General features: G+C 56.4%; 1 protein-coding gene and 1 pseudogene across 2 annotated transcripts; one reads left to right on the top strand and one right to left on the bottom strand.

The window, feature by feature from the left end:
- The first annotated feature begins 3988 nt into the window (after positions 1–3988).
- On the top strand, positions 3989–5291 carry LOC309976356 (annotated as a pseudogene). The gene is made up of 2 exons (XR_014327215.1): positions 3989–4086; positions 4519–5291. The product of XR_014327215.1 is annotated as an uncharacterized misc_RNA (transcript).
- A 2362-nt stretch (positions 5292–7653) lies between these two features.
- Positions 7654–12224, bottom strand: ACP4 (acid phosphatase 4; the record flags this gene model as incomplete). The annotated part of the gene is made up of 11 exons (XM_082863487.1): positions 7654–7769; positions 7847–8025; positions 8257–8381; positions 8818–8900; positions 8989–9121; positions 9814–9909; positions 10082–10180; positions 10485–10631; positions 11786–11872; positions 11946–12050; positions 12123–12224. 11 exons carry the CDS (start codon positions 12222–12224, stop codon positions 7654–7656), a joined length of 1272 nt encoding a protein of 423 aa, XP_082719613.1.
- Between the last annotated feature and the right edge of the window lie 2048 nt (positions 12225–14272).

Below are 14272 nucleotides of genomic sequence, written 5' to 3'. Positions count from 1 at the left end.
CTCGGGGGGTGGGAGAGGAGCACTCCCGCCGAAGCGAACTGGGGACACCAGAACTAGTCCTCCTTTGTCTTCACCGCAGTCTGGCTGCGCCATTTCTGTTGCCCACGTCGCAGGGCTCCGCCATTTTGTCCATTTCGGGGTGGGGGTGGCTTGTGACCTTGAGCTTTTCTTTCTGAGGTTTTCCACACCTGTGCTAGCTACACGTACTTTCTTTCGGAAATCGTTTTTGTGTATTCCCATTTCATGTGGCTGGCGTTTTTGTGCAACGTAGAACAGAGACTATGGGGCAGGTAGAGACAGAATCTCAAGGGTTCCTGAGGAAGAAGTGCGAGTGGGGTCTCTAAGTGAATTACTGGGTTGTGTCTGAGAACCAGATAGGAGTAGTTTTAGGAGAAAGCAAATGGGGCCTTCGTTCACTTTGAGGAATCATTCTGACACGGCCACTTAAATATCAGTTTCGTGATCACTCAGAACATCAGAGTTTTGTGTTAAACGTTAGTTCTGGGCTAACCGGACTTTTGTGGACATCGTTTCCCTGACTCCCGAGGAATACTACGCCCCTGCCAAGGAGATCCAGCCCAGGAGCAGCTAGCTGATTTTCTCTCCCCACCACAACCCAGCAAGAGTCTTCTCTAGCTGAGTTTCTCCCTTCAGTCAACCATCTAGAAAACCGTTGACTTTATCCTAACTGTTGCCATGTCACAAGTGGAAGGATATTCATCCATTCATCATTGGAGCGCGCCCCCTTTTGCCATTGTCCCATGTATTCCTTTTTCGCGCCTTTTTTTTTTTTTTTTACTTTTTATTGTTAAAATCCTCAAACATGCAGGGAAATAGACATGTTTGACAGAACATTTCCCTATGTTTACTTCTGTGTCCTTCACCTTTTGAAAGTAAATTTCTTGGTTCATCCAAAACAGTTAACACTGTGTCTCTAACATTTTTCTACTTAATGACACTGCTGTTGTCATCAGTGAGATAATTCCTTAATGAGGCCATCTCCTATCTGCTCTGTGTCCGTAGTTCCCAAGTCATCTCCAAAATGTCTTCCACGGTTGATTTGTTCAAAAATGGTCGTGTTTAAGGGTCTCTGGTCATTGCTTACGCTGCTTGTATTTTAGGTTTCTCTTTTCCTCTTCATTTACCCCAACAGTTTCTTTCAAGGGATTTGCATCTTAGCTTTAATTGTTTAGGGTCAGTAGCAGGTATAGCCGATGCTGGAAATCTGCAAAACTAGGCAAGGGGGTTAGCAGGTTCTCTCCATGTAATGGGTTTGAGGACAGTCCCTTGTGGGGACTGGGGAGTGACACTGGGGAGGTGAGGGCATTTTGGTGTCACCACAGGGAAGGCTGTGGGCATTTGTACGTCCGATGGATTTTGTGTTTTCCAGTCTCTAAGCACTTAGCTTGCTTGGCCTCTGTCCCTGAAGGTGAGTGGCCTTGGGACCTGGTTGCGGAGGGACTGGAGCTCCCATGATGTCTAGCACTGGGCTCCGATCACCCTGAGGACACAGTGCCCCCCAGGACCTTTGACACCTGGGGGTCTGAGGGGCCCTGGTTTTGATGTTCTTTGGACCCCCAGACTGTTTCTTCCCCTACCCTCACCAGATCCTTCCTGTGTTACAGGTGTGTCTTCAAGCTGAGGGCCCACGCACCTTGGTAAGAACCCTTGCTCCCAGTCCCTGACCCACCCAGGTCTAAAATATCTCACCCTCACTTGGGGTGACTTCACATCAGATATCTCTGGGACCCAATTTTATATGCCAGCAATCATGCAAATCCCAGCTCTGCTGTTCTTGGGCTTAGGGATGTTAGTCAAGTGCTTGGTCTCCTGAGCCTCAGTTTCTGTGTCTGTAGAGTGGGCACAGCGCATCAAAGGTGAGGGTTGACTATGACAGGGAATATATGGGCTGTAGAGGAGGAAAATATTTAGTCACTTTTTGGTGTCCGTGGGGGAGTGGTTCCAGGGCCCTGTGGATATGGAGGGCCCAATGTATGTTTTGGGGTTTCAGGGAAAAGGACTAATCAGAAATCTAATTTTCAAACTCGGCAGAAGAAAAGAAACAGAAGGGCTCAAAGCATCATCACTCACTGCAGGACAGTGGGGGTGGTTTGTAGACTAAATACAGTGTACCTTTCAGCAAAGATTAGGCAGCTTCCCATGTATCATGTATATGTAAACTGATAGAGTTGTTAAGGTTACTCTCGATTTATACAATACTTGTTGTCAGAGAACATGGTGTATCTGGAGAATGTTTCCTAAATGTTTCACATTGGAGAATGTTTCACAGATGTTTCAGAGAGCTAAGTAAATCATCAGATGGGCATGGGTATGTGTGTTACCCAAAAAGAAACAAGTGTTCCCAGCTCTAGGAGGGTTCTTTTCTCTGTTCAGTGAGGTCTGGGCCTAAATCTATATTCCCATTAATAAGGATGACTTGATACTGATACAGGTATGTCTTCACCTGTATTTAGATTACTTTCTAAATACATAATGTGGAGAACTGAAAGTGTAGCCTGTGGGGTTCTTAGAGGCTTAGATTCTCGCCAACAGGTACCTTGGGCGTGGAGCTGCGTCCTGTGAAGGGTTAGCTCAGAATGCAGACCATCTGAGCATCTTTCGGGGGGGCTGTTCTCTTTATCTGAGGCGTCCTCTGCAGAGCTCTGAAGGTTTGCTGTGGGCTGAGGGAATTTCTGGGATAATGTGGAGTAGAGAGAGTGTCACTTGGGCAGCGATACGTGAGGGGGGTGAGAAGAGGGAGCGCTGACAGCAGGACAGGGAAGCCCTAAGGGATGTGTAACATCCGTCGATGTCTGAGGCACTGCTGGCCAGCAGAACTGGCAAGGTGGAAATGTTCTATTCTGCATTGCCCAGTCCGGGGGCAGCAGAGTTGGGGTGTGGGGTTTGAGGACACTGGGACCTCTATGATGTCCAGCACTGGGCTCTGATCTCTGTTGAGGACACAGTGCCCCCCGGGACCTTTGACACCCGGGGGTCTGAGTGGGGGGGTCCCGTCTCTGGGGAGGGACGGATGGGGGCCATGGTTGCCCTGCACCCTATAACCTCTCCATCCCCCCATCCCTTCCTGTCTGCAGGTGGTTCCCCCAGAAGTTGAGCAGCCCTCGGTAAGAACAGAAGAGACTCCCCTTACTATTAATGCTGTAATAATCATATTAAACTTATTATATTATAAATTTATTGTTAATACAATTTATAGAGTATGGTAATATTAACATAATAAGGACAGGTGCTGAGGACTTAGTCTGAGCCAGGCCGCGTTCCTAAGCACTAGATTCAGTTAGTCGTCACAGTAACCCCATTCTTTGAAATGGGTGCAGTTCTGTCCGTATTTCACAGGTGAGGTGGAGGCGCATAGAGGTTGTGGTTTGCCCACACTCGTCTCCTTGTGGTGGGGAGGGGGCTTATTTCTGCAGCCTCCATCCATGTTCGGGTGCAACAGGGTGATGGGGGCTTTCTCTGTACCCCCCCTTCCCTACAGTTGATACAGGACCAGCGAGGTTGGTTTGATCCCCGGTTCTGCCACTTTTGACCTTAGGGCGTGATTTGTCTGCGCGGATCGGGTTGAGGGGTAGGTGCCCTGGTGTGTGTGCTGTGGCCCCCCCCCCCCAGCAAGGGCCCGGCCCCTCCTGGGCTTGTAGAGATGCCTCAGCTGGTACTGCTGGGGCTCACTGGGATCACTGAGCGCCAGCCTTGCGCCGCCCCCCCCCCACCCCCCTGCCCCCAGTGCTGCCCTGAGCTCTGTGGCATCCGCTGCAGAGATGGGGGTGGGGCGTGTTAGAGGAGGTGGCTGCGGGAGGGGCGGGGATGAGAAACAGGCCAGCCCGCGGAGGGGGGGGGCATGGTTTGCAGTGAGATGTGCTCAGTTGGTGCCTGAAGGGGCTGTGCTTGGTGACCCCTGTGATGTCCAGCACAGGGGACCTTTGACCCCCGGGGGTGGGAAGGGTCCCTGGCTCTGGGGACAGATGGATGCGGATCGTGGTTGCCCTGCACCCCACCAGCCTGCTCTTCCCCCCTCCCTGTCTGCAGGCAGTTCCTCCAGGAGGCCAGCGGTTCCACCAGGCCTCGGTGAGAACAAGTTCTTATTAATACCATAATTATATTAAATTTACAGTTACAAAGTGGAGAGATTATGGTAATGGTATATGTCCAGGCAAAGGCTGAACACTTAACTTTAAACCAGGCACAGTCCTAAGCGCTAAATTCCTTTAATCTTCACAGTAACCCCGTGATGGGAGCGCAGTGGATGGTGTAAGGGGAAGCTGGTACAGGAGCGGCTTGGGGTGGGGCTTGCGGGGAGACATCCAGTATGAGGGCTCCTGAAGGGGCCACAGTTGGGGCCCCCATGATGTGCAGCACTGGGCTCTGATCTCCCGTGAGGACACAGTGCCCCCCCAGGACCTTTGACACCTGGGGGTCTGAGGGGCTCCCCACTGTGGGGAGAGGCTAGGGACTTGTGACTATTTCCCCGCCCAATGCCCCTCTGTGCCCTTCCCGCAGCTCCCGTGGCCATGGCGGGGCAGGGCGACCGCTACTACACATACACCGGGCTCCTGGCCATCGCCCGGCGCTTCCGGCAGAACCCCAACGAGCTCATGATCACCTGGATCCTGCGGGTGTATGACCAGGGCGGCCTGGCCCTGGCTTCCAGGGAGTTGGTGATGCTGGGCGACCTGACTGGCGATGCCCGTCTTCAACTACCGCTGCAAGGCCCTGCGGGGTGACGGCAAGATGCTGCTGGCCTGGCGCCAGTGCTGGGAGTCCTTCCTGCACTTGGAGGGCACCGAGCTGCCCTTCCGACCCTGGACCACCATGGAGGAGGGCATCCAGCTGGTGCGAGAGCTGGGCATGCTCGACTGGATCTACCGCGAGCCCGAGCGGCTGGTGCCCGAGGACGTGCCCTTCACACAGGGCCTGCAGCAGCGCCTGCTGGCGGCCGCGCCCTCTGAGCTGCGCTGATCGGCCTGCTGGTCAAGGGCGTGATGGTGCTGGAGGCGGTGATGGTGATCCAGACCGTCGCCGACGTGGGCCTGCTCTGGCACCAGAGCCAGCCGGGCCGCGCCAGGCTCATGCTGGGGCCCAACCCGACACGCAACGACCTCATGGGCTGGCTGCTGAGCCGCGGCATGCCCAAGATGCGGGTGGACAGGCAGCCCCCCAAGGTCCTCCTGGAGCTGTACATCCAAGAGGCCAGGCGCAGCCACACCCACGACGCGTGCCCTCCGTACTCCGACCAAGCCTGTGGGGCGGAGCCACCCGTGCGCCACGACTAGGCCTCCCGGGGCAAGGAGGCAAGCAGGACATCGGAGGGGAGACGCAAAGCCTTGGTCGGCTCCAGCCGGTGTTCAAGGAGCCCCAAAGAGGGGTGTACTTGCCCCCAGCCCACCCTGTGGGCGTCACCAGCCGGAGCTGGTGGAGAACAGGCAGCTGGCTGATAGCTGCTGTTGCTGGATGCCAGGCAGTGTGTTGTTTCAGTCTGTTACACTTTGGCCTGATGGGCATGGTGGGTGGACCCCGCTGCTGTGTCACATGGGCTTCTGAAGCACTACAGGCCAAGTGGGAGACCCCGCAGCCCACGCCATGAAAGCACCTTGAAGCTTGTACCCTTTCTCTTAAGCCTTTTTTTAATGCAATATTTTTACCTGTTAACTTCATACAGCACTTGGGTTTTATGGTTGCTCGTTTCCCCTTTGCCAAGGTTTTTCTATTAAGTTTTTTTTGCATTGCCTTTCTCTTTTAAACTTGAATTTTGCGCTTTGCTTGCCTGCGAAGGGGGCGGCCAGTCCCTTCCAGTTTCTGTAGCTGTGTGTGTGGCTGGTACCTTTGGGCGAGGGATGCTGGGGCCAAGAATCCCAGCTGTGAGGATGGACAGCCCTGGCAGGCGGTACCAGGCACCCATTAAGTAGCCTGCACGTCACTGTGTGTGAGCTGCGGCGTCTGACTGGGTCCAGGTGTGGAGCTGGAGCCAGAACCCTCCCCGGGTGAGGATGGAGGGAGTTGCATGGCAGCCCTAGCGAGGCCCCGCCACCTCCATGACCCTCCCAGCAGTCTGCTGAGGAGGGGTCTAGGCTCACAGCTGCGGGGGCGGCTGGAGCTTCCTTTGGGTCTAACATGCATCTGGAAGCAAGAGGCCACACCACTGCGATTCCAGCCCCGCCCCCCAAGCAGGACCAAGAAGTGAAGTGCAGAGGGCATTCCTAGGCCTTCCCTGAGGCCCTGTGACAGTCCAGTACCAGCAGGGACAGTGGTAGGCTGCGTGCTCATGACAAGAGGCTCCCTTGGGGCCCAGGGCAGGCTGCGCAGGGAGGTGGGTGGAGCTGGGCTTGTCCACACATGTGAGGGTGGGGCTGCTGACCCCCGCCCTTTCCCTCCCATGCCCACGGTGTTCTGGCAGCTGGGGGTGGTTCTCGTGTCTGGCTGCCCAGCCCCACCTCTGATCCTCCAAGCCTCCCCCATCTGACAGGCACCCAGTGGCGGTTACAGAGCACCCACTGCACACCAGGCTGCCCACCGACAGCCTAGTGGGGTGTTGACACGTTTGCCTGATTATGCAAACAGGATCATTGGTGCCCCAGACTGCTGCCTGGTGTTTGGCGTGTGGAGGGCAGAGCCGCCTCCTGGGTTGCAGGGCTAAATGCAGCAGCGCAAGTACAGGCCTGGGACGGCCTGGTCTGTGACCAGCACCACGTGAACCTGCTGTTCGGTAGCGTTACCTTTCCTTACGTTCAGGGCTGTCCTCTGGAAGCTCCCTGCCTGCGCCGCCCGTTAGGGCAGCCACCTGCCATGTGTGGCTAATGAGTGCTGGAACGGGCTAGTACGACTGGGACCTAATTTCACATGTTATTTACTTACACAATGTGAATTCAAACAGCCACGTGGCAGCCAGTGGCAACCATACTGGACAGTACTTGGGTGGGATCCCGGGATCCCGCCCCCTCCAAATGGTAATTATAGCAAATGCTATGCTAGGTAGCCCAGAGGGGATGCCCCCCTCCCGCCACTGGCTCCCCGGAGGCTAGTTAACCTGATGGAGGAGTCGTGTGTGCCAGGGGAGATGGCGGTGCAGAGATGAATGCTTAGCCCAGAGCCAGCCTCCAGGTTGGTGCCAGCAGGCTGGCTGTGCGGCCAGGCTCTGAACCCTGACCTTAGCTCTCCCACTACCACGCGGGCACCAAAACCAGGCTGAGTGAGCTGGACCCCGACAGTGCATGACCCGTGGTGGGGAGGAGGTCACCCTGCAGGCTCGCACACATCATGTGTGCTGCACCTACAAATAGAGGTTCCTGCACGTACACCACGCGTTCCCAGGCGTGTATAGAAACCTGCACATCAACACTGGTGCACGTATCACCCACACACGCAAAGGAGCACGTAAGCATGTGCGTGTACGTCGAATATGTGTATACACAGACCCGTGCAGGAGCATATGCGTGAATAGACATCCACACGTGTGTGCACGGGCGTTAACACACGCACGCTTAAGCCCACACATACATAGGACAGCTTGTGACTTGGCCTGGGAGCCCTCCCTGTGTCCCCCGACGCGCACAGTAAGTCACAGAAGCCAAAGCAGCGGGTGAGCAGCTGTGTTGGGATCCAGTGTCAGCTGCGGGGAAACGGTGCCGGTTCCGTGGCTCACACGGGGCGCCCCCAGGCCCGCAGGCAGCCGGCTCTGCAGGCCAGCAGGCCCAGCCCCATGCTGAGGGCTGCCAGCACAGCCACAGCACCAGCCAGCAGAGGCACCACGGTGGCTGCGGGGAGAACGTGGGGGGGGTGAGTCCCCAGACCTGAGCCGCCCCCCTCCCACCCCAGCACCGGGGGCCGTCACCTGCGGGGGCGGCGGGCTCGTAGAAGCCATGGCAGGGGACCCCGTGAGCCGGAGGCCGGGCGGGGGCAGTCAGCTGGCGGAAGCGGCCTAAGGGGCAGGCCGCCGGGCACCCGGGGAGGCTGAGGGTCAAGGGTAAGCCAGCAGAGTCGTTGCGGTAGAAGAGGGAGATGGTGACATTCCTGGAGGGAGAGAGGAGGTGGTGGTGCCCAGGCCCCTCCCTGCCTTCCCTACTGCTGACCTGAAATCTGGAGAGCAGCTGGGTGGAGAACTGGGCTCCTGACTCCTTCCCGATACCGTCCCCAGTAAATTCCCCTCGGAGCCTGTGCCTGGGCCATGCCCTCTACCTGGCACCGCATCGCTCCTCCTGAGAGTTCTGGCCTGCCCGTTCCCGGGTACCACCCCCTCCTCACCCTGCGTCGTCATCCGGGTCCCCAAGGCGCCTCCGGAACTCAAAGCCGAGGCAGGCGGCATAAGGCGGTGTGTGCCCATCATAGAGACCCAGGGCCGCCTGGAGAGCCAGGAGAGTGCTGTCGTGCTGCAGGCGGATCCAGGGCTGACTCGGGGCTCCTCCAGATGTCTCCTCTCTCCTGAGCTTGTGCATCCAGCTGCCTCCCAGATGTCCCTCAGACCCCTTAGAACCAGTCCCCCCAAACCTGCTCACCCTGGAGGCAGCCCCACCAGTTACAGGTGGCCACGTAATAAAGATTGGTTAAATAGACACGAAGTATGATGACAGCTCAGTTAAAAAGCCAGCCCTTGAAGAAAAACTGAATTCTTTCCCATAACACCATCACCTCCCTCCTTCCAGATTCCATGCCTCTAGTGATATGGTCCAAGAATATGTTTTGGAGATACGAGTTACTCAAGGCATCAGGCTGAGGTTCCGTTGGAACCACCAGTCCTTTCACACCCAAATTGCCCCCTCCCATCCCTGTGCCCACGTGGCACTGCCTCCCTTCCGAAAGACTCACAGCCGAATACATGACCATCTTGAGGGGCAGCCCCAAGTGCTGCACCCGAGAGAAATTGGCAAGGATGGCATCCAGCAGGATTCCTGACAGGGCGAGACAGAGTGCTAAGAACTTCCCAGAGGAAGGCGCCTCAGCCTCCCAGCCTCCCAGCCTCCCAGCTCCACACCTCACCCCCAGACAGCTGGGCCTTCTCTGCTGCCCCGGGTGGGCCCACGTGTGCCCCAATATCCAAAGCCGAGATCTGAGCTAGTGTCTGCAGGACATCCGGGGAGGCCCAGGATGGGAGGGGGAGACCGTGGGCTTGCTGGGGAGAGAGAGGGAGGGGACAAAGTGACCGCAACGTCCTGAGCTCTTCATGCCCCCCTTAGGCCCTCCTGTGTTGCCCCCATCAGCTGCAATCCTCTCTCCCGACCCTCATGGGCTAGGTCTGGTGGGGTGGGCGATAGCGATTATTAATTAAGCATAGGAATGACCATCATTCCAGAAGGCCTTCTCCAAAATCCTTGGGTCCAGAGCTGTTCTAGAATCAGACGTTTGGAATTTTAGAAAGGTACAGTGGTGAGGATACCTTATACCTCATAACACATCCAGTGGGGTCTGGGGCAGCCCCCTTAGACATACATTCCCGTAAAGTGGGGTAAGAAAAGACTACAGCGTCATGCAGCTTCAGGTCAGCTCCTGCCGCCGAAGCCGTAGTTACCGGCGCTTTTCCGCTTATGGAACTGGGGGATTGGAGTTGCAAGCGCACAGACTGAAAGGCCTCACTGTGTGCCAGGCGCTGTTCTAAGGCATCACGTGAATTAACCCGTTTTGATCTAAACAGCAACCCAGGGGGTGTTGATACGTGTGTCGCCATCCCCATTGTGTAGATGGGGAAACTGAGGCACTAAAGGTTAAGTGACTTGCCTGCGGGAACACAGGTAGTGAGCGGCAAAGCTGGGATTTGAACCCAGGTGCCATAAACGACTTGGCTGGGTGGGTGAGGCAGGGACCCACCTGGCAAATAAGAGTGTCCAGAACTTTCCACGCCCTGCGGAGCGGCTCCCCGACCAGCGACAGCCCCGTGAAGTTCTCCAGGTGAGTCAAGAAGTCCTGGATGCACCGGCTGGGTGAGCCTGACAGACCTCCGAGCCCGGCGGGTCCCACGAGGTCCTGCCGGCCCCGCCCCGCTCCACTGGCCCCGCCCTGCACCGCAGGTCCCGCCCTATCCCGCCAGCTCCGCCGGCCCCGCCCCATCCTGCCCCACCACACAGGCCCTGCTCACCGTCCAACCCTCTAGGGCCGTCTGGTACTCGGCGGCCTCCGTGGCCTCCCTCAGCAGCTCCTGGTATCGAGGACAGCTTCGTGTAGGGAACCTCAGCAGCTGGAGAAAACGGAGGCTCAGCGGGGACAGCAGGGTGACTGGGGCCCGACTGCAGGCGGGGGGAGTCGGGCTGTGGGGCCCTGTCTCCGGTCCAGCGTCTCTCCCAGATCCGGCTGCACAGTGTCGGGTAGGCGGCTCACCCCATCAGGACAGCTCAGCCCCAGGGAAGGTCTGGGTGTTCTGGCTCCCGGGAACCACCCATCCAGGCCCCGAGCCTCCTCTCTCGGCCGCTGGCCCTCTCCATCTCTGGGATCCCTGTCTCCCTCCATCCCTCCCACCTCCAGGCCCTGTCCAGCCCCCTGACCTTGTCCTCAGTAACGGGCACCGTGTGCACAGGGATCGGCCTCCAGGTGGCCTCGGAGCGCCCTGGGGCGGCCTCAGGGAAAAGCCCCGCTAGGTTGGCCTGAGCGCTCTCCAGGGTCCGGTCAAAGTCTGTGCTGCGAATGTACACCTGGGTGCGGTGGGGAGAGGCCAGGCCAGGGTACCACGGTCAGGGTCAGAGGTCAGCTATAGCAGCAAACCAAAAGCTTCAGATTAAGTTCAGAGTCGAAGTTCAGGTGTTGGGGGTCAAAACTCAGGGCGGGTTCAGGGGCTGGCCTTCAATTTTGGAAGCTGGGATCAAGGGCCAGAGGTCAATGTCAGGAGCAGTTGGGTTGGGGGTCAGAAGTTGGGTGGACATTGAGGATTAAGGGGGTCATTTGAGTCAATGAAAGTCAGAAAGGAATATCAGGGGCTTCCCTGGTGGCGCAGTGGTTAAGAATCCGCCTGCCAATGCAGGGGACACGGGTTCGAGCCCTGGTCCGGGAAGATCCCACATGCCGCGGAGCAACTAGCCCCGTGCGCCACAACTACTGAGCCTGCGAGGCACAACTACTGAGCCTGCGAGGCACAACTACTGAAGTCCGCGCCTAGAGCCCGTGCTCCACAACAAGAGAAGCCACCGCAGTGAGAAGCCCGTGCTCGCCGCAACTAGAGAAAGCCCGCGCGCAGCAACAAAGACCCAACATAGCCAAAAGTAAATAAATTAAATAAATAAATTTTAAAAAAGTAAAGGAATATAAGAATCGCTGGAGGCTGGAAGTTAGAAGTCAAGATGAGGAGGGCAGATTGGAGGTCATGGGGTCAGAGTTCAGTACATGTGTATCAGGGATCAGAGGTCAGGGGTCAGGAGGAATGATCCTAACTGGGGATCTGTCAGGAGACACAGGAAGGTATAGGAAAGTCAGATTTGAGGAAGGGTAGAGGTCAAAGTTTGGAGTCAGAAGGGCAAGTAGAATCAATGAGGGTCAAAGACAGAATCAATCAAGTTTCGGAGTCAGAGGTCAGAGGGTCTGGTTGGAGTCGGGGAGTCAGAACACAGAGGTGGAGGACAGAAAATAAAGTCAGAGATGATGGAGGTCAGAGGTCAAGATGTGACTCAGGTTGAGATAGAGTCAGAGGTCAACGTGGTTTAGTCGATGGTTCAGGGGTCAGAGATCAGACATAAGGTGCAGGTCAGGTTGATGGGGGTCAAAGGCCAGAGGTGGAGGCCAAGAGAAACACTAGAGTCAGTGGAAGTCAGAGGTGGAAGGTCAGGAGGTAAGATGGAGGTCAGTAAGGCAGTACCTCCTCCCGCCGGTACTCGGGGCTCAGAAAATCCTCGTAGCGACTCCTCAGGAAGCGACCCAGCTCCAGCTGCTGGCGGACCCCTTCCTGGGGACAGAGCAGGCTCAGCGGACCCCTCTCCACACTGCCCCACCCCTTGCTCCCATCCCCAGCTTCTCACCCCGGTCAGCTGGCCCAGGCCACGTGGCCACAGGGTGGGTACAGCCTCCTTGTGCGGGTCAGTGGGATAGGAGGCCAGCGGGGCCCGGTCGCCATGGCGGAACACCTGGGGAGGGGACCAGGTCAGGGCTGGCCTGGGGGACATGAGGGGCCGGGCAGCGGGGGTGGGGCACCTCACCACAGCCACAAAGACCAGGGGTCCCTCTGTCAGGGCCTGGGGTAGCAGCAGCAGCGGCAGGAGAAGTCCAGCAGGGTGGCCCCGAAACCCTGGCCTGGCCATTTCCACACAGCCAGACGCTGAGTTCAGCCCACTGTCTGTGCCGCAGCCCCACCTGCTCATTACCCCCGCCTCAGCAACGCCCCCCCCCGAAGAGCAGGTCCCAGCACGCCTCCCCGCAGAGCCCGATCCCCCAGGGCCTTTGTCAGCCTTGGATTCACCGTGGACTGACCCATTTAATCTTCACCACAACCCCAGGAAGTGTTGATCTGATTATCACCATCTCCATGGTGCAGACGGGGAAACCGAGGCACAGCAAGGGTAAGTAATCTGCCTGAGGGAACACAGCTAGTAAGTGGCAAAGTTGAGATTTGAACCTAGGAGCCCTTAAAGTGGGCACAGATGGAGGGAGAACCCCGCCCCGCCCCACATTCTAGACTCTGCCCTCCCCTCCTTCCCCACTCCACCAGCCACGTCTGTTCTTTTTCTCACCCCTTAAATGTTGGGGCTCTTTGAGGCTCTCTTGGACTTCTTGGTGACTTCTTCCAGTGCCACCCACAGCTGGCCAAAGCCAGCATGGCCCAGAGGTTGAACACCCACACCCTGGAGTTTGGACAGGCTGTTCAAACCCCAGCTTTGCCATATATAAGCTGTGTGATTTGGGCAAGTTACTGCATCTCTCTGTTTCCTCATTCATACAATGGGGACAAGCATAGTCTGTTCCTTGGAGAGTTGCTTTCAGGATTAATGAGTTCAAATATATTCAGCACTTAGAACAGCATTTCTCAGGGTAAGTACTAAATAGTGTTGGTTATGTACTGCTGCGTAACAAATCACTCTAAAACTTAATGGGGGCTTCCCTGGTGGCGCAGTGGTTGAGAGTCCGCCTGCCGATGCAGGGGACATGGGTTCGTGTCCCGGTCTGGGAAGATCCCACATGCCGCGGAGCAGCTGGGCCTGTGGGCCATGGCCGCTGAGCCTGCGCGTCCAGAGCCTGTGCTCCGCAATGGGAGAGGCCACAACAGTGAGAGGCCCGCGTACCGAAAAAAAAAAAACTTAATGGGTTAGGACAGTAGCCATTTATTATCTCTCACAGCTTTTGTGGGCCAGGAATTTGGGGGTGGCTTAGCTGGGTGATTCTGGCTCAGGGTCTCTCATGAGATTGTAGTCAAATATCCACCAGGGCTGCAGTCACGTGAAAACTCGACTGGCACTGGAAGAGCCACTTCCAAGCTTACTGATGTGGCTGTTGGCAGGAGGCCTCAGCCCCCTCACCACACAAGCCTCCCATAGGGCTGCTTGAGCATCTTCACAGCATGGCCACCAGCTTCCCCCAGAGTGACTAACCCAAGGCATAGCAGTGTCTTTTATAGCCCAGCCTCAGAAGTCACCCTCTGCCATTTCCACCGTATTCCACTATTTACACAGGTTGACCCTATTCTATGAGGGAGGAGACTACATGGGATATGAACTCCAGGAGGTGAGACTCACTGGGGGCTATGCTGGAGGCTGGCTCCATGGCAATGTTCTTTATTTTATTTTATTTTTGGCTGCGTGGCACATGGGATCTTAGTTCCCTGACCAGGGATCAAACCCACACCCCCTGCATTAGAAGCATAGAGTCTTAACCACTGGATCACCAAGGAAGTCCCCATGGTAATGTAGTTTAAATAAAGATGTCTTGTCAGCCCACTTCCTGAGTCCCCCCACCCCGAAATTCATATGTTTTAACCCGAACCTCCAAGGTGATGGTATGAGGAGGTGGGGCCTTTGGGGTGATTAGGTCATGAGGGTGGAGCCCTCATGAATGGGATTAGTGCCCTTTTAAAAGAGACCCCAGGGAGCTGCCTGATCTCTTCCACCACATGAGGACACATCGAGTAATTGGCCATCTATGAACAAGAAAGCAGGCTCTTACCAGACACCAAATCTGCCAGCACCTTGATCTTGGACTTCCAGCCTCCAGAGCTGTAAGAAATAGAGTTGTGTTATATGTAAGCCACCATGCCTATGGTATTCTATTATAGTAGCTCAAACAGACTAAGACAAGTCCCGTCTCAAGATCCTTAATGTAATCACCTCTGCAAAGTCCCTTAAGCCAGGTGAGGGAA

This window comes from Leucopleurus acutus (genome assembly GCF_964270905.1).
Source record: "Leucopleurus acutus genome assembly, chromosome: 20".
NCBI lineage: Eukaryota > Metazoa > Chordata > Mammalia > Artiodactyla > Delphinidae > Leucopleurus > Leucopleurus acutus.
Note: the sequence above shows the minus strand (reverse complement) of the source record. Positions and strands in the feature narration are given on the sequence as shown.